Consider the following 12,766-nt stretch of genomic DNA (forward strand, 5'->3'; position numbering starts at 1 on the left):
CACACACCTATTCTTAGTTTTCTGCTCAGCCCTGGAGCCCCAGGGACCAGCAGATGCTTGTACCTTTCTGCTTAGAATCTTTTACAATATCTGAATCTTTTACAATGAGCATGGACTACTTTTATAATGAGAAAAAAACAATATAGCTGTTTTCATTTGTTGGGGGCAGGGGCAGCTGAGAAGAGAAAAAGGCAGCAGGCAATGTTACAACTGGGAATGTCAATGTCCTGGCAAGGCCTGAGACTTACCTTCTGATATGGTTAGGATATTTGGCCCCTCCAAATCTCATGTTGAAATTTGATCCCCAGTGTCGAATGTGGGGCCTGGGGGAGGTGTTGGGTCATGGTGGCAGATCCCTCATGATTAGCCTGGTGCCCTCCCCACAATAATGAGTGAGCTCTCACTTTATTAGCTCAGGGGAGAGCTGGTTGTTTAAAAGAGCCTGGCACCTCCTCCTCCCTTTCTTTTCACTTCCTCTCTCATCATGTGACACACCTGCTCCCCCTTCACCTTTCACCTTGATTGGAAGCTCCCTGAAGCCCTGGCCAGAAGCAGATGCTGGCACCACACTTCCTGTACAGCCTACAGAACCACAAGCCAAATAAACCTCTTTTCTTTATAAATTACCCAGCCTCATGTATGGACTAATACAACTTTCCTAGCCTACTATAGAGGCATCAGTGGGGATGGGGAGGGCACACACCCTTCCACTCTCATATGGTTCTAGGCTCAGACACAGATTCACAACTGGGGCCTGCTAACCTACCTACAGGTCTGGGGTGGGAGTAGTGTTGAGGCTGGGGAAAAAGGAAAGTAACATTTAGGGCCCTATTTTGTGCCAAGCACTGAGCTAGGTACTATGGTACCTTGTTTATTTCTGTAGCAATTCTGTGAGGGTGCAATTACTAGTTTCATTTCAGAGATAAGGAAAAATTGAGGCTCAGAGAGGTTCACTAACTTGCTTAAGATCACACAGTAAGTGATGCAGGCCTGACTTGAGCCCAGGTCAGTCTGAAGGCTGTGCTCTTTCTCTCCCCTAAAACCACTCTACTTCCTCAGTGACATGAACAAGTTGATATTAACTGAAGTCACCTCTGAGCTAGTGGTAGCCAGGTAACCCCTTCTAACTGACTGAGGCAACTCCCTACTCCAGGCAACCCAACGCCCTACTGATTCCACTGCTCAGGACAAGGAGCCCTGTTAGGTAGACCTAAATCTGCCCATAACATTGGGAAACCCTGCGGGGGCCAAGGAAACCAGTCAGGAGAGGTTCTAGCTTTGGGGGAAACTCACTTCAGGCAAACCAGCCCTGACCACTTACAAAGTCCTAAAGAGGCAAAGAACAGCCCCATCCAGCAGAAACCCAACAAGGCACTGGGCATGGAGCCTTTGGGCTTTCTTCTCCAGTGACACACCTCCTCCAGCCACAGGAACGAGTGATGTGTAAACAACGCCTATACCCCAAAATATCCAAACAGTTCACATTTTGCTGGCTCTTATAGCATCCCCGTGAAATAAGTAGAAGGGCAGACTTCCCCCTCCTGTTCTTTTCCTTCTTTCAGGTGACAAAACTGATCCTGTTTCCTTACTGTGCCTTAGGTCACTCACAGAAACAGGCAGGCCTCTAGTAGGTGAGGTGCAGACTTCTTCGAAAGCAGCATCATCACCACCACATTAGTCCATTCACTGAGAACCCGCAACACGCTCCACTTAGATTTAGTATTATCTCATTTATTACTCACAGTAAACATGTAAGAAAGGTGTTACTTGCCAGGAAGGGAACCAAAGTTCACAGAGGCTGGAGCAGGCCCTGCAGCTCATGGGTACGTGGGAGGAGCAGGCTGTGGCCTAGGGCCTCTCGGACTCTGCACCTATGCTTGGTCCCTACACCTCACTGCTCCTCCCAGAGACCTGCCTGGGCAAGAGAAGGGGTGCCTCTGCAGGGAAGAGAAGGGTTTCTAATCAAAGAACCACATCCTTGGGCACTCTCAGGGACTTCACCTGAAAAAGCAGCTCCTTGCTATGGATGTCATACACCAGGCATGTGTCGTTTTCATCTACCACAGCCAGCTTGTTACGGGAGGCACTCATGTCCAAGCAGCGCACGGCTGTGGCCTGCTTCAGCAGGACGATAGCAAAGAGATTGTTCACGAAGATCTTCAGGATCTGTCAAAATTTCAGAGAAAAAAGTGAGTCACCATGGCAACAAGGCCCTGGAACACCGCCAGGCTGTTGGAATCCCATGTGTTCTACAAGAACAACTCCTACTAATTTCACCAGAAGCTCTATGCAGAGAAAAGGACTCATCAAAAGAAAAAGGGGGGGCGGGAGGGGTGGTGGCTTATCCTTAGGAGACCAGAAGTGTGGTTCATCAGAGGTCACCAAAGCAATGACAGGCCTGAGACGGGCCAAACTCACTATAGCATCTGTTTGGACTAGGGATTTGTTAATGACATTACCCAAACTGCAGGGTTAGGAGATACCATCCTAACAAAGATCTGAGACACAAACTAACACAGGAAAAGGCTACTATAGACACTGATAAGACATCTGGTATAAAATAATAATGATGCTACTGATGATGATCACAGCTACCATTTATTGCTATCCCTGGTTTTTTGTGGGTTTTGGGGGGGGTTTTTGAGACAGAGTCTTGCTCTGTCACTGGGCTAGAGTACAGTGGCATCAGTGATCCTCCTGCCTCCCGAGTAGCTGGGACTACAGGCACGTGCTACCATGCCTGGCTAATTTTTCTCTTTTTAGTAGAGACCGGGTCTCACTCAGGCTGGTCTCTCTCTCTTTCTTTTTTTTCAATTTCATTTTTTAGAGACAGGGTCTTGCTATGCTGCCCAGGCTCAAGTACAATGGTTAGTCACCGGTGTAATCACAGAACACTGTAGCCTTGAATTCATAGGTTCAAGCAATCCCCCTAGCTCAGCCTCCTGAGTAGCTGGGACTACAGGTGGACACCACCATGCCCAGCTTTGATATCCCTGTTTTTGACAGTCCTATGAAACATGTGGTATTATCCTCATTTGTAAAACCTCAGCCTCAAAGAGGTGAAGTGACCTTCCCAGGATCCCAAAGAACATGACCCCAGGCTGACCTGACCCCAAAGTCCACGCTCCCAGTGTCACATGGGAAGTGAGAGCTGACTGGGAGAAAGCAGCAGGCCCTCCCTCCCCTTTGGTATTGCTGCTTGATTGCTCCATTGATCTCATGCTCTGTGACTTCTATCCCAAGCAAAGATCTGACAAGCCTCAGCCACAAGCCATCTGCTACACAGCTTGGCTCTCAGGCTAATGCAGTTATATTTTCACATTCAAATTTTCATGTAGCCCACTTAGAACTTTTATTTTGAGCAAAGAACACACACACATATACACACACACACGGAAATCTGTTTAACTTTGTGTAACCTAGATTTTTGACATCTATTTGACCAAAAGGTTCATTTTTCTTATAGCATCTACTAACATCCTGAGGACCCAGCATTCTCTAGGATACACGCTAGCACACACTATGTTAATCCACTTACTGCCCTAGTAGAGATCTGACCTAAGTAATGATCTCTGCCTCCCCCTCTCGCAATCCACTGAAGCTGCATCTCTAACAAATCTCCCCCATATTGAATGATGTCAAGCCCGCTAATCTACTCTATGTGCAGCCCAGAGGCTGCAGTTCAACTCTGGCAGAATGTGAGTATGCTATGAGTCCAAGGGCCACTGTGACTTTGGCCTGGAGCTGTCCTCATAAAACTAAATCAGTGCTGCCCTCCAACGCGCCCATGGAGGGGAGAAGACTTTTTCCTGTCCAGGGAACCCATCTCATGGTCACCACTAGACGGGTCGCCTGCCTCTGCCGACTCAGGCTGATGGAAGACATGCAGGAGTGCTCACCTGCCCATTCTTCAGGCCCACTAACAGACCTTCTCCTCCAGGGGGGCCACCAATCACCTTGATGTAACGAATGAGAGACTCCATCTGCCACTCTCGCTCCTTCGCTCCATTGAAGGACAGGCACTGCAGCCGTTTCTCCTAGGAAACAAACCCAGCTCTGCACGGACGTTCAATGGAATAAGTGCACCCAGCCCTCCCAAGGAGGTCTTCCTTGACCTGAAGGGTGAAAAATACTGGCACGTTTTGTATCTACCTAACCCCATCTAGTCCCCATGGTTGGCACAGTTAAACCTTCAGGCAAGTCTTCCCCATGGAGCCCAATTCAGCCTCAGATCTTCAATGCAGACCTCCATCCAGATGCCCATGGCCAGAGACGGCACCCAAAAGTTCACCTATTTGCCACACCTCTCCTGTAACTTGTGATACTCCTGAACTGCTTGAAGTTACAGACTTTTAAAGAGATTTTAATAGTGTTTTATATTATAGTGATTCCTAAAGGATTTCTTCCATTTTATCATTTCCAATAGGCCTATGTAAAACAAAATCCACCTCTACTTCTAAGAAAGATGGATGCTAGGCTTCTCTTAAAGTCTTTCCAAACTTCCCTTGGCATTGACCTAGACAGTTTCCAGAAATCTAAGTTGAGAAAATTTTTTTCATGAAAAAAATCTCTTAGGAAGTAAACTTCTTTGACTATTACTGAGTTGATATAAATTTTATGTATATATGCTTATCAAAAAAAACCCCTGTCTTCATTTTGTGAATTGTAATCCCAGTATGACAAAATGTTCTGCAATATAAAAAAGTATTCTCCAGTTTATGGCCCATGGCTTTCTAACACAGTCTGATTCATCTAGGTGCCAGTAAAATGAAAGCTGACAAACAGCCATTGAGTCTGATGGAAAGGGACTTGTTTTCCAGTGACCAGTTTTAAAACCGTGAGGTGGGTACCATATTCTTACAGGGAGTATGGAGTAAATTCAGCCTGCCCCCTCCAACACACTGCTGCCCACCTGGCAGAGGATGATGTGATTGGCACACACCACCAGGAGGTTGCATTCGAACTTCTTGACAATCTTCTCCTTTACCCGGTAATGCATGTCTGATGAGTCATCTGAATACAACTCATATATGAGGATTTTCTCTGGCAGTTGGATAGCTAATCGATTTTTGTAGATGGCAATTTTCTTGACAAGCTCTTTGCATTTAATCCGAACTGTCAAAGAAAAAAAAATCCAACTCTAGCAAGAGGTTGTTAAGTAAGGTAAAAGGCAGAGAAATTAAAAGCTATCATTTACTTAATGCTACTAGCAATTAAAGTGAGACACTCTCATTAAAAAAAATCTTTACAGAGTATCTAATGTGTACAATCAACTCTGCTGAGCACTGGGATCCAAAGTCATATACAATACAATCTTTGTGGTCCAAAGCTTACAACTGAATATGGAAAATAAAGCCCTCAGTGCCACCACCACTTGTTGAATATAAACCCAAACTCCCCTGAACAGCACTAATGGCCCCTGACAATCAGGAGCCTGCCTAAGTGACTGACCTTACCACTGGCCACTCCCCACCCACCTCCTGACAGTAGGTAATGGCATGGATCCTTGAGGGTGGCCTTTTGACCGAATCCAAATTTTATAGACCAAATCCTTTTAATCAAGGGATTTGTTCTGCGAAGTTTGAATTTGATCGAGGGGCCCCACTTGGGGATCTGGAGGGCCACACGTGGCCTTGAGGCCATAGGTTCCCCCAGCCCTTGACTCTACACTCTCACTACAGACCAGGTAGAGAAAATGTCCCAGAAGGAATACTGAGGAGCTGCCCAAGGGGCTCCACCCCCACCATCAGAGCTGGAATCTTCAGAAGTGCTTCCGGATGGGATCAAAGAATGCCCATTTGAATCTGCAAGGCAACCCCCAACCTGGATCCCTATGGAAAGGTACCCACCAAGTGCACTGTGGCCAATACATCTGGATATGAATATACCTGAAATAAATGAATTCTTAGCCTATTTAACCAGCTCAGCTACTTAGGGAGACACAGGGAGAGACTGAGGTTAGAGCTTGAACTGACTATGCTAGGCCTGGAACCTGGATCTTCTGACTGAGCCTCTGCTGACCCACGGCTCCTGCTTATCTCTGGCAGAAAGACCCACCAGGAAGCAAGTGGAGACTGGGCTGAGAGAGAAGCACCCCAGAGTGACTCCGACCAGAAGGGATAAAGCTCGGCAAAAACCTATGCAGGTCAACCACCTTGCTTCTGACTTGTTATAAGTCACCTTCCCTTACCTTACTCAGGGAGTACATGTACCCCTTCAAACTATTTGTGAAATTTTGAATCAGTGCTTTTTTTTTGTTTTTTTTGAGAGAGGGTTTATTGCTTTTGTGAGATCCTCAAAGAGATCAACAGCCTCCCTGCTCCCACCATAAAAACCAAGACCAAGTGACTATCATGTTTTCAGAAGACCAAGGAGAAACATTTCCTGTCATTTCAAGTGCCCCATCACCAGCTCTCTCAACCTACCCCCTCCCAATGTCCGGCACGCAGAGGAGCCCTACTTGGCATCTTACCTTTCTGCTCAGTGATCAGGTGCTGCACAATGACATCGGTCATACTATCCCTGTAGGCATACCTGTCCTTGTAGAGCCCATGGACTGTGCTGAAAATAAGCTGGTAGAAGGAAATGGTGCCGTCCTGGCAGCCTACCACCTGCAGAGTAAGAGAGTTGTCAACTCCCAGCTGTCTGTGGAGAGTCTGCCCTCCCATGTGTCAGGAACAAACACCAATGATCTGACTAGCTACGCATGGCTGATCCTCATTGCAATGAATGAACTTCCTTTCCTTACCACATAGTTGGATTCGGGTTTCACTTTACACGTCCACACCCAGGAGTTCTGCTCCCCAACAGTTCCAAGCCGCACTCCATCCTTGGTGAAAAGAGATACTTGCTTGTCTGACCCCCCTAGCAAGATGTACTCCCCTTTACTAAAGTAGCTGATGCAGCAGGGGTCAAAATTCAGTGACCGATCCTTCCCAATCTAAGGAAAGAGAACACATACCAAGGAAAAAATCATTTCTGAATCCACAATAATCTCAAAACAATTAAGGGCTTTTCTCACCAACTTTAATGGGGACAGCTGGGAAGACAGCAGAGAGCTGGCCAGCCTTATCTCCTATGTCATTCCATCACAGACACGAGCCTCTCTGCCTCTGGATCACCTTACTCCTCCAGACCTCCACACAGCTGAATCCTCGACCCCTAGAGTCAGCAGCATCTCCCATAGTCCCACCAAATTGCTCCAGGAGTGTGTTTCAGCTGTTCAACCAACCTGGAGGCTGGGATGGCCATGCCCCCATAGGTCCTCCTCTGTACATAGCTCCTGCTGTGCTTCAGTGGGTCCCCTCAGCTTCTCTTTTCTATCTTTTTAAGAAGTATTTTACAAAGCTGAGTTTATTCAGTTTAAAACACTGTCCTTTATTCTGTAACTATGCCCATCCTACTTCTCTTTATAATGACGTTTTAAAGATATAATTTACATACCATATAATTCATCCATTTAAAGTGTATAATTCAGTGGCTTTCACTATAGTCACAGAGTTGTGCAATCATCTAATTCCAGAACACTTCCATCACCCAAAAAGAAACCCCATACCTGTTAGTAGTCTATCCCAATTCCTCCCTCACTTCATCTCTGCAACCACTAACCTACTTTCTGTCTCTATAGATTTGCCTATCCTGAGCATTTCATATAAATAAAATCATATAATATGTGGCCTTTTGTGTGTGGTTCATCCATGTTGTAGCATGTACCAGTACTTACTTCCTTTTCATTGCTGAATAATATTCCATTGTATGATATACCACATTTTACTTGTCCATTCAGCAGGTGATGGACATTTGGGTTGTTTCTACTTTTGGCTATTATGAATAACGCTGCTATGAATATTCACATACAAGTTTTTGTGTGGACATATATATGTTTTCATTTCCCTTGAGCATATACCTAGAAATGGAACTGCTGGGTCATATAGTAACTTTATGTTTAACCTTCTGTGGAACTGCTATACTTTTTTAAAGTGACTGTACCATGTTATATTCACACTAGCAGCATATGAGGATTCCAATTTCTCTATCCTCGTGGGTGCGAAGTGGTATCTCATTGTGGTTTTGATTTGCATTTCCCTGATGCTAATGATGTTGAGCATCATTTCACGTGCGATTGGCCACAGAGAAATGTCTATTCAGATCTTTTGCTCATTTTTCAATTGGGTTATTTGTTGCTTTATTATTGCAATGTAATAGTTCTTTATTCTAGATACAAGTCCCTTATCAGATACATGATTTGCAAAAATTTTCTCCCATTCTGTGCACTGCCTTTTCACTTTCTTGATGGTGTCTCCTTGGCTTTTAGAATGAAGGTCAAACTCCTGAGCTCAGCCCCCAAGATGCTTTTCTTAGCCAAGAGGAACTTCTTGCAGTTTCCCATGTGGACCATGCCCTTTCAGGCCTCTGTATCGTCACAGGTGCTATTCTCCACATCACCCCACCCCCAGCCAGGAGTGCTCTTTTCCTCTCCCTCTTTGCCACGTATCATCTCCTCTAGGAAACATCCCCAAACTCCCACTCACTCCATGTTTCCACAGCCCCTGTGCTCGCCTCTCCTATAGCACTTCTCTCACTGCTATAGTTACAGAGTTAATTTCAGGTCTGCACTAAAGCCCAAGCTCCTTATTGCCACTAGAGTTTTTTTGCTGCCCATGAGGGTATCTTTTGTGAATAAAAAGACTGTGTATGATTAACATTATTAAACTAATATTCAATTTATTAAAGAAATAACTCCATGAACCTTGTTTCTCCTTAAGATCTTAAGTTCAATTTACAAATATTTTCCTATTTATAAATCTAGTAAAAGTGAACAGCCAATTGACTTTGACTATTTAATGAATTCAGTTTTTAACAGATCATAAAATCCCTTAAATATTCAGTCCCATTTACAACTTAGTTTATTCCCCTAAACTAATTTAAACTGCAATTACACGTTTAATATATTCAATTTTCCTTTCCTTTTTAGGAATTTCAAATGCCTAGCAGCCAAAACTTTCCCTAGCACTTATACAATGCTAGTAAATCTAATAAGAAAACTAAAAAAACTCATGAGTCATGATGTGGAAGGCTGGCAGCTACTGGTAATGGTTCAGTGGTTCCTACTGAACCAACCCTCCTGTGTGTAACAACTGTAAACTCTGCACCAACTATAAGTAACTACAACCTGAGGCAACCAAAAGCAGGTAGAAACTGAAGACACATGCATGTTAGGAAGAAGGGAACAGAATTCTTATTTTTTTTAATGGCTTTTTGTCTGAGGGCATGCCTCATCAGCACCATGCTGGGTGAGTACACAATTTGGAGGATGACAGTAGCTGGAAAGTGAGGTGGGAAATCCCAGAAAAGAGATGTGGAGTGGGCCTAAGTTCTGCACATAAACTCTGCTGGATATCTGGAAACCCTTGAACTATATACCCTGTGACACAGGTACCAAGCAGCCTAGCTAAGGCTAAACAATTGCACAGACATGTCAGCTGTTGCCCTCCATTGGAAACATGGAGTTTGAATTCTGAGTCCAGCAAAGTAAACTGCCTGCTTAAACACACACACACATCTTCAGAGGGACATGATACCATTCTCAATGCCCAGAGTACAATCTAAAATTCAAAAAGCAGTGCTCGCTTCAGCAGCACATATACTAGAATTCAAAAAGCATCTCCAGAGAAAGGGACAGTTAAAAAAAATTCAAAAAGCAGGAAAATGTGAACCATATTCAAGAGAAAATACAAGTAATGGAGACTGACCCAAGATGACCCAGATGTTAGAATTATCAGATAAGAATTTTAAAACAGTCATTGTAACTATGGTTAAGTATATAAAGGAAAAAAATGAATGAACAAATAAGAAAAAAGAACCAAATGGAAATTCTAGAATAGAAAAATACAATAACTGAAATACAAATTCACTGGATGGGCTTAATAGAAATATTAGAGATGGCAGAAGAGTCAATGAAGTTGAATACTAAGCAACAGAAATCCTCCATTCTGAAATCAGAGAGAAAAAAAAGTGAAAAATGAACAGGACCTCAGTGCCCTGGAGAACATTATCAAAAAGTCTACTGTAAGTATAATTGGAGTCCCAAAAGGAAAGGAGAGAATGGGGAAAAATTTTTGAAGAAGTAATGGCCAAAATTTTTCCACATTTGGTGAGAGACATAAAGATATAAATATATAGATTCAAAACGCTCAGTGGACCCCAAGCAGAAAAATGCAATGAATTGCTTAAAAATTCTAATATTGCTTAGGAACTTAATAAAAAATTCTTACATCTTTCCATTTAAAATCAAGAGTATAAAATTAGTTACTCAATTACAATTTTTAAATGGTCATTATAAGACTAATCTTACAGATATTCTAATATGGATTCTGGCACCATTCTGCCTGGGTTCGAAACCAGGGTGGGCCACAGACTAAACTGTATGCCCTTAAGCAAATTACTGAACCTCTCTGTGCCTCAATTTTCTTACATGTAAAGTGGTGATGATAATAGTACCTACCTCAGAGGGTTGTTATAAGGATTAAAAGAGTAAATCCTTGTAAAGAGTTTATACAATGCCTGGAACTCAGTAAGTATTAGCTATTATTATTAAGCCAGATCTTCTTAAATATTAAACACTTAAAATGCCAAAAATACACAGATTATTCCTAAGCTTAACACAAAAGTATGAGATTGATTTACTTCATTATCCTATATTTAATTCTAAATATTCCCAGAGTTAAGACACTTACCCACCAAGAAAACAATTTACTTTCCCAAATTGGGGTTACCATCTCAGCAGACTGAGGTTGCTTATCATTCAAAATCTTTGGGCCACAACATGAGCTCTGGGGCTGCATACATGGAAGATATTTTCCATGGCCCTCACCACCAAGTTGGGCTCTTTTTCACTAGTCACTATAGCAACAAGATCCCAATCCCTCCCAGTGTAGTGTGGTTATTTGTTGCCAGAAGTCTCTAATACCCACACTTAGAGCCTGGTACACAATAGGAGTGTCAATAAATACTGTTGAATGATGATGTACACTCAAGTGGATGAATAGACAGGGCCAGGGAAACTAGATGCCAGTTAATTAAAATGAGGGTTTTGGGAAATCAGCCATGGGAAACTCAGAAAACACTTCATTATCTACTATATTTATCTTTTCTTTACTCAACAACAAAAGAAATGACCAATGATAAGACAGGGTAGAAGAAATGACTTCAAAGCTGATCTACACATACCTGAACCCCCTCCTTCTAGTATGACATATTTTGAGGAATAAGGATGCTGTAACATGAAAGGCTCCATTGCATAGGCTGTATTTCGCACTTGCCTGGCTGTAGGATGCAAATGTGCCCACCACCTTCACTCTAATCCTTGGCATTTCCTGCCTACTAACAGGTCATCCTACCACCACGCTCTCTATATGGTAATCCACCTTCCACAGAAACAAGGAATTTTTCTGAAACAGGAATCTGACCCTGTCATCTATGGCTCCTGAATACTTAAAGTATATGATGTTCAAACTCCTTATTCACACTATTCAGTTCTTTACAATCAAATCCCCATCTTCCTCTCCAGCTCCATCTGCACAAGATTTTATAAGAATTAAATGAGATAAAGTACGCAAAACACTGAAGTACTTGGTAACACGGTAAATGCTCAAAAAGCAGGAACTAACAATGATAATGTATAATTAATAATAATACAATCTTAGAAAGTAAAAACATATTACAACAGGCATCACTGCAACTGGGTTTGTACGGGGCTACATACCTGTTTTCCACTCAGTTGGTAGAAGGAAAGTTTCTGTCCCCAGTCAGCTACAGCCATGATGTCATTATGTTCCTCTCTAATCAACAGAAGACAAAAGAAGTTACGAGGGGTCATGGCCTGCTGATGAGTATAGCCCTAAGGGTTTAACAAACAACAGGAAAAAGAAAACCCTGCCCAGGCTGTCAGGTTGCCAAATGTTGTACAGCTTTAATAAGGTCAAAAGTTGTAATTTGGCTCAACCCATCAATCAGTCCAATGGGATGGAGCAGAGAGGCAGTCCTCCTGGGATCTGCTATTTCAATGAATCCCTTGCCATGAGCTTATGGTGCTGGGACACTGTCACAGCTGAAGAAGATAAACCCCTTCTTTTAGTACTTTCTGGGGAGCAACACTAACAAAGAGCAAGGCTGTAGATCCAGGAGTGATACTCTTGTACTACAAAATGTGGGGAGAGGATAGAGAAACATACCATTTGCAGGGGGAAGGCATGGAATGTCTGTTTTTTTGATGGACAGAAGGGAAACTTTCTTGTTCTTCATGAAGAGGGAAAATTAACACCTAAAACTAGGTTCTCTTGCAGGTAGGGTCCTCGCACAGGTGAAATGGTTTCTGATTGAATCAATAGAAAAGAGTAGTGGGCTCTCCGAAGAACAACTGTCTTTGAATCTGGGAAGCTATGGAGATCAGTGCCTTGGGGCCGGGACTGTAGGACTTGCATACAGGAGAGACTCCCTCAGTTTGAGGCTGGGGAGCAGGTGATCTAGGAATCTAGTCCAAGAGAAAGGCATTCCCAGCCTTTGAGGCTGGGTCTTAATCCACCTAATGTTGCCTCTTCTTTATTAATTCCAGCTTTTCGGAGCCCACAGCCTTTTTTTGTTTGTTTGTTTCTTGTATCGAGACAGGGTCTCACTGTGCTCAGGCTGGTGTCGAACCCCTGAGCTGCAGCTGTCCTCCAGCCTCGGCCTCCCAAAAAGCTAGGATTATTATAGGTGAGAGACACAC

General features: G+C 43.4%; 1 protein-coding gene across 1 annotated transcript in view; it reads right to left on the reverse strand.

The window, feature by feature from the left end:
- IFT122 (intraflagellar transport 122) overlaps positions 1-12,766 on the reverse strand; it is a 76,452-nt gene that overhangs the window by 39,361 nt on the left and 24,325 nt on the right. Inside the window, exons 8-13 of the mRNA XM_012655136.1 lie at positions 11,765-11,840; positions 6,749-6,940; positions 6,473-6,611; positions 4,913-5,115; positions 3,900-4,037; positions 2,002-2,166 (exon numbers count right to left, since the gene is read on the reverse strand). Of these exons, the coding sequence (XP_012510590.1) occupies positions 2,002-2,166; positions 3,900-4,037; positions 4,913-5,115; positions 6,473-6,611; positions 6,749-6,940; positions 11,765-11,840 (913 nt within the window). The remainder of the gene's footprint in view (positions 1-2,001; positions 2,167-3,899; positions 4,038-4,912; positions 5,116-6,472; positions 6,612-6,748; positions 6,941-11,764; positions 11,841-12,766) is intronic.

The sequence above is a fragment of the Propithecus coquereli genome, unplaced genomic scaffold (assembly GCF_000956105.1).
Source record: "Propithecus coquereli isolate 6110/MARCELLA unplaced genomic scaffold, Pcoq_1.0 Scaffold461, whole genome shotgun sequence".
Lineage (NCBI taxonomy): Eukaryota > Metazoa > Chordata > Mammalia > Primates > Indriidae > Propithecus > Propithecus coquereli.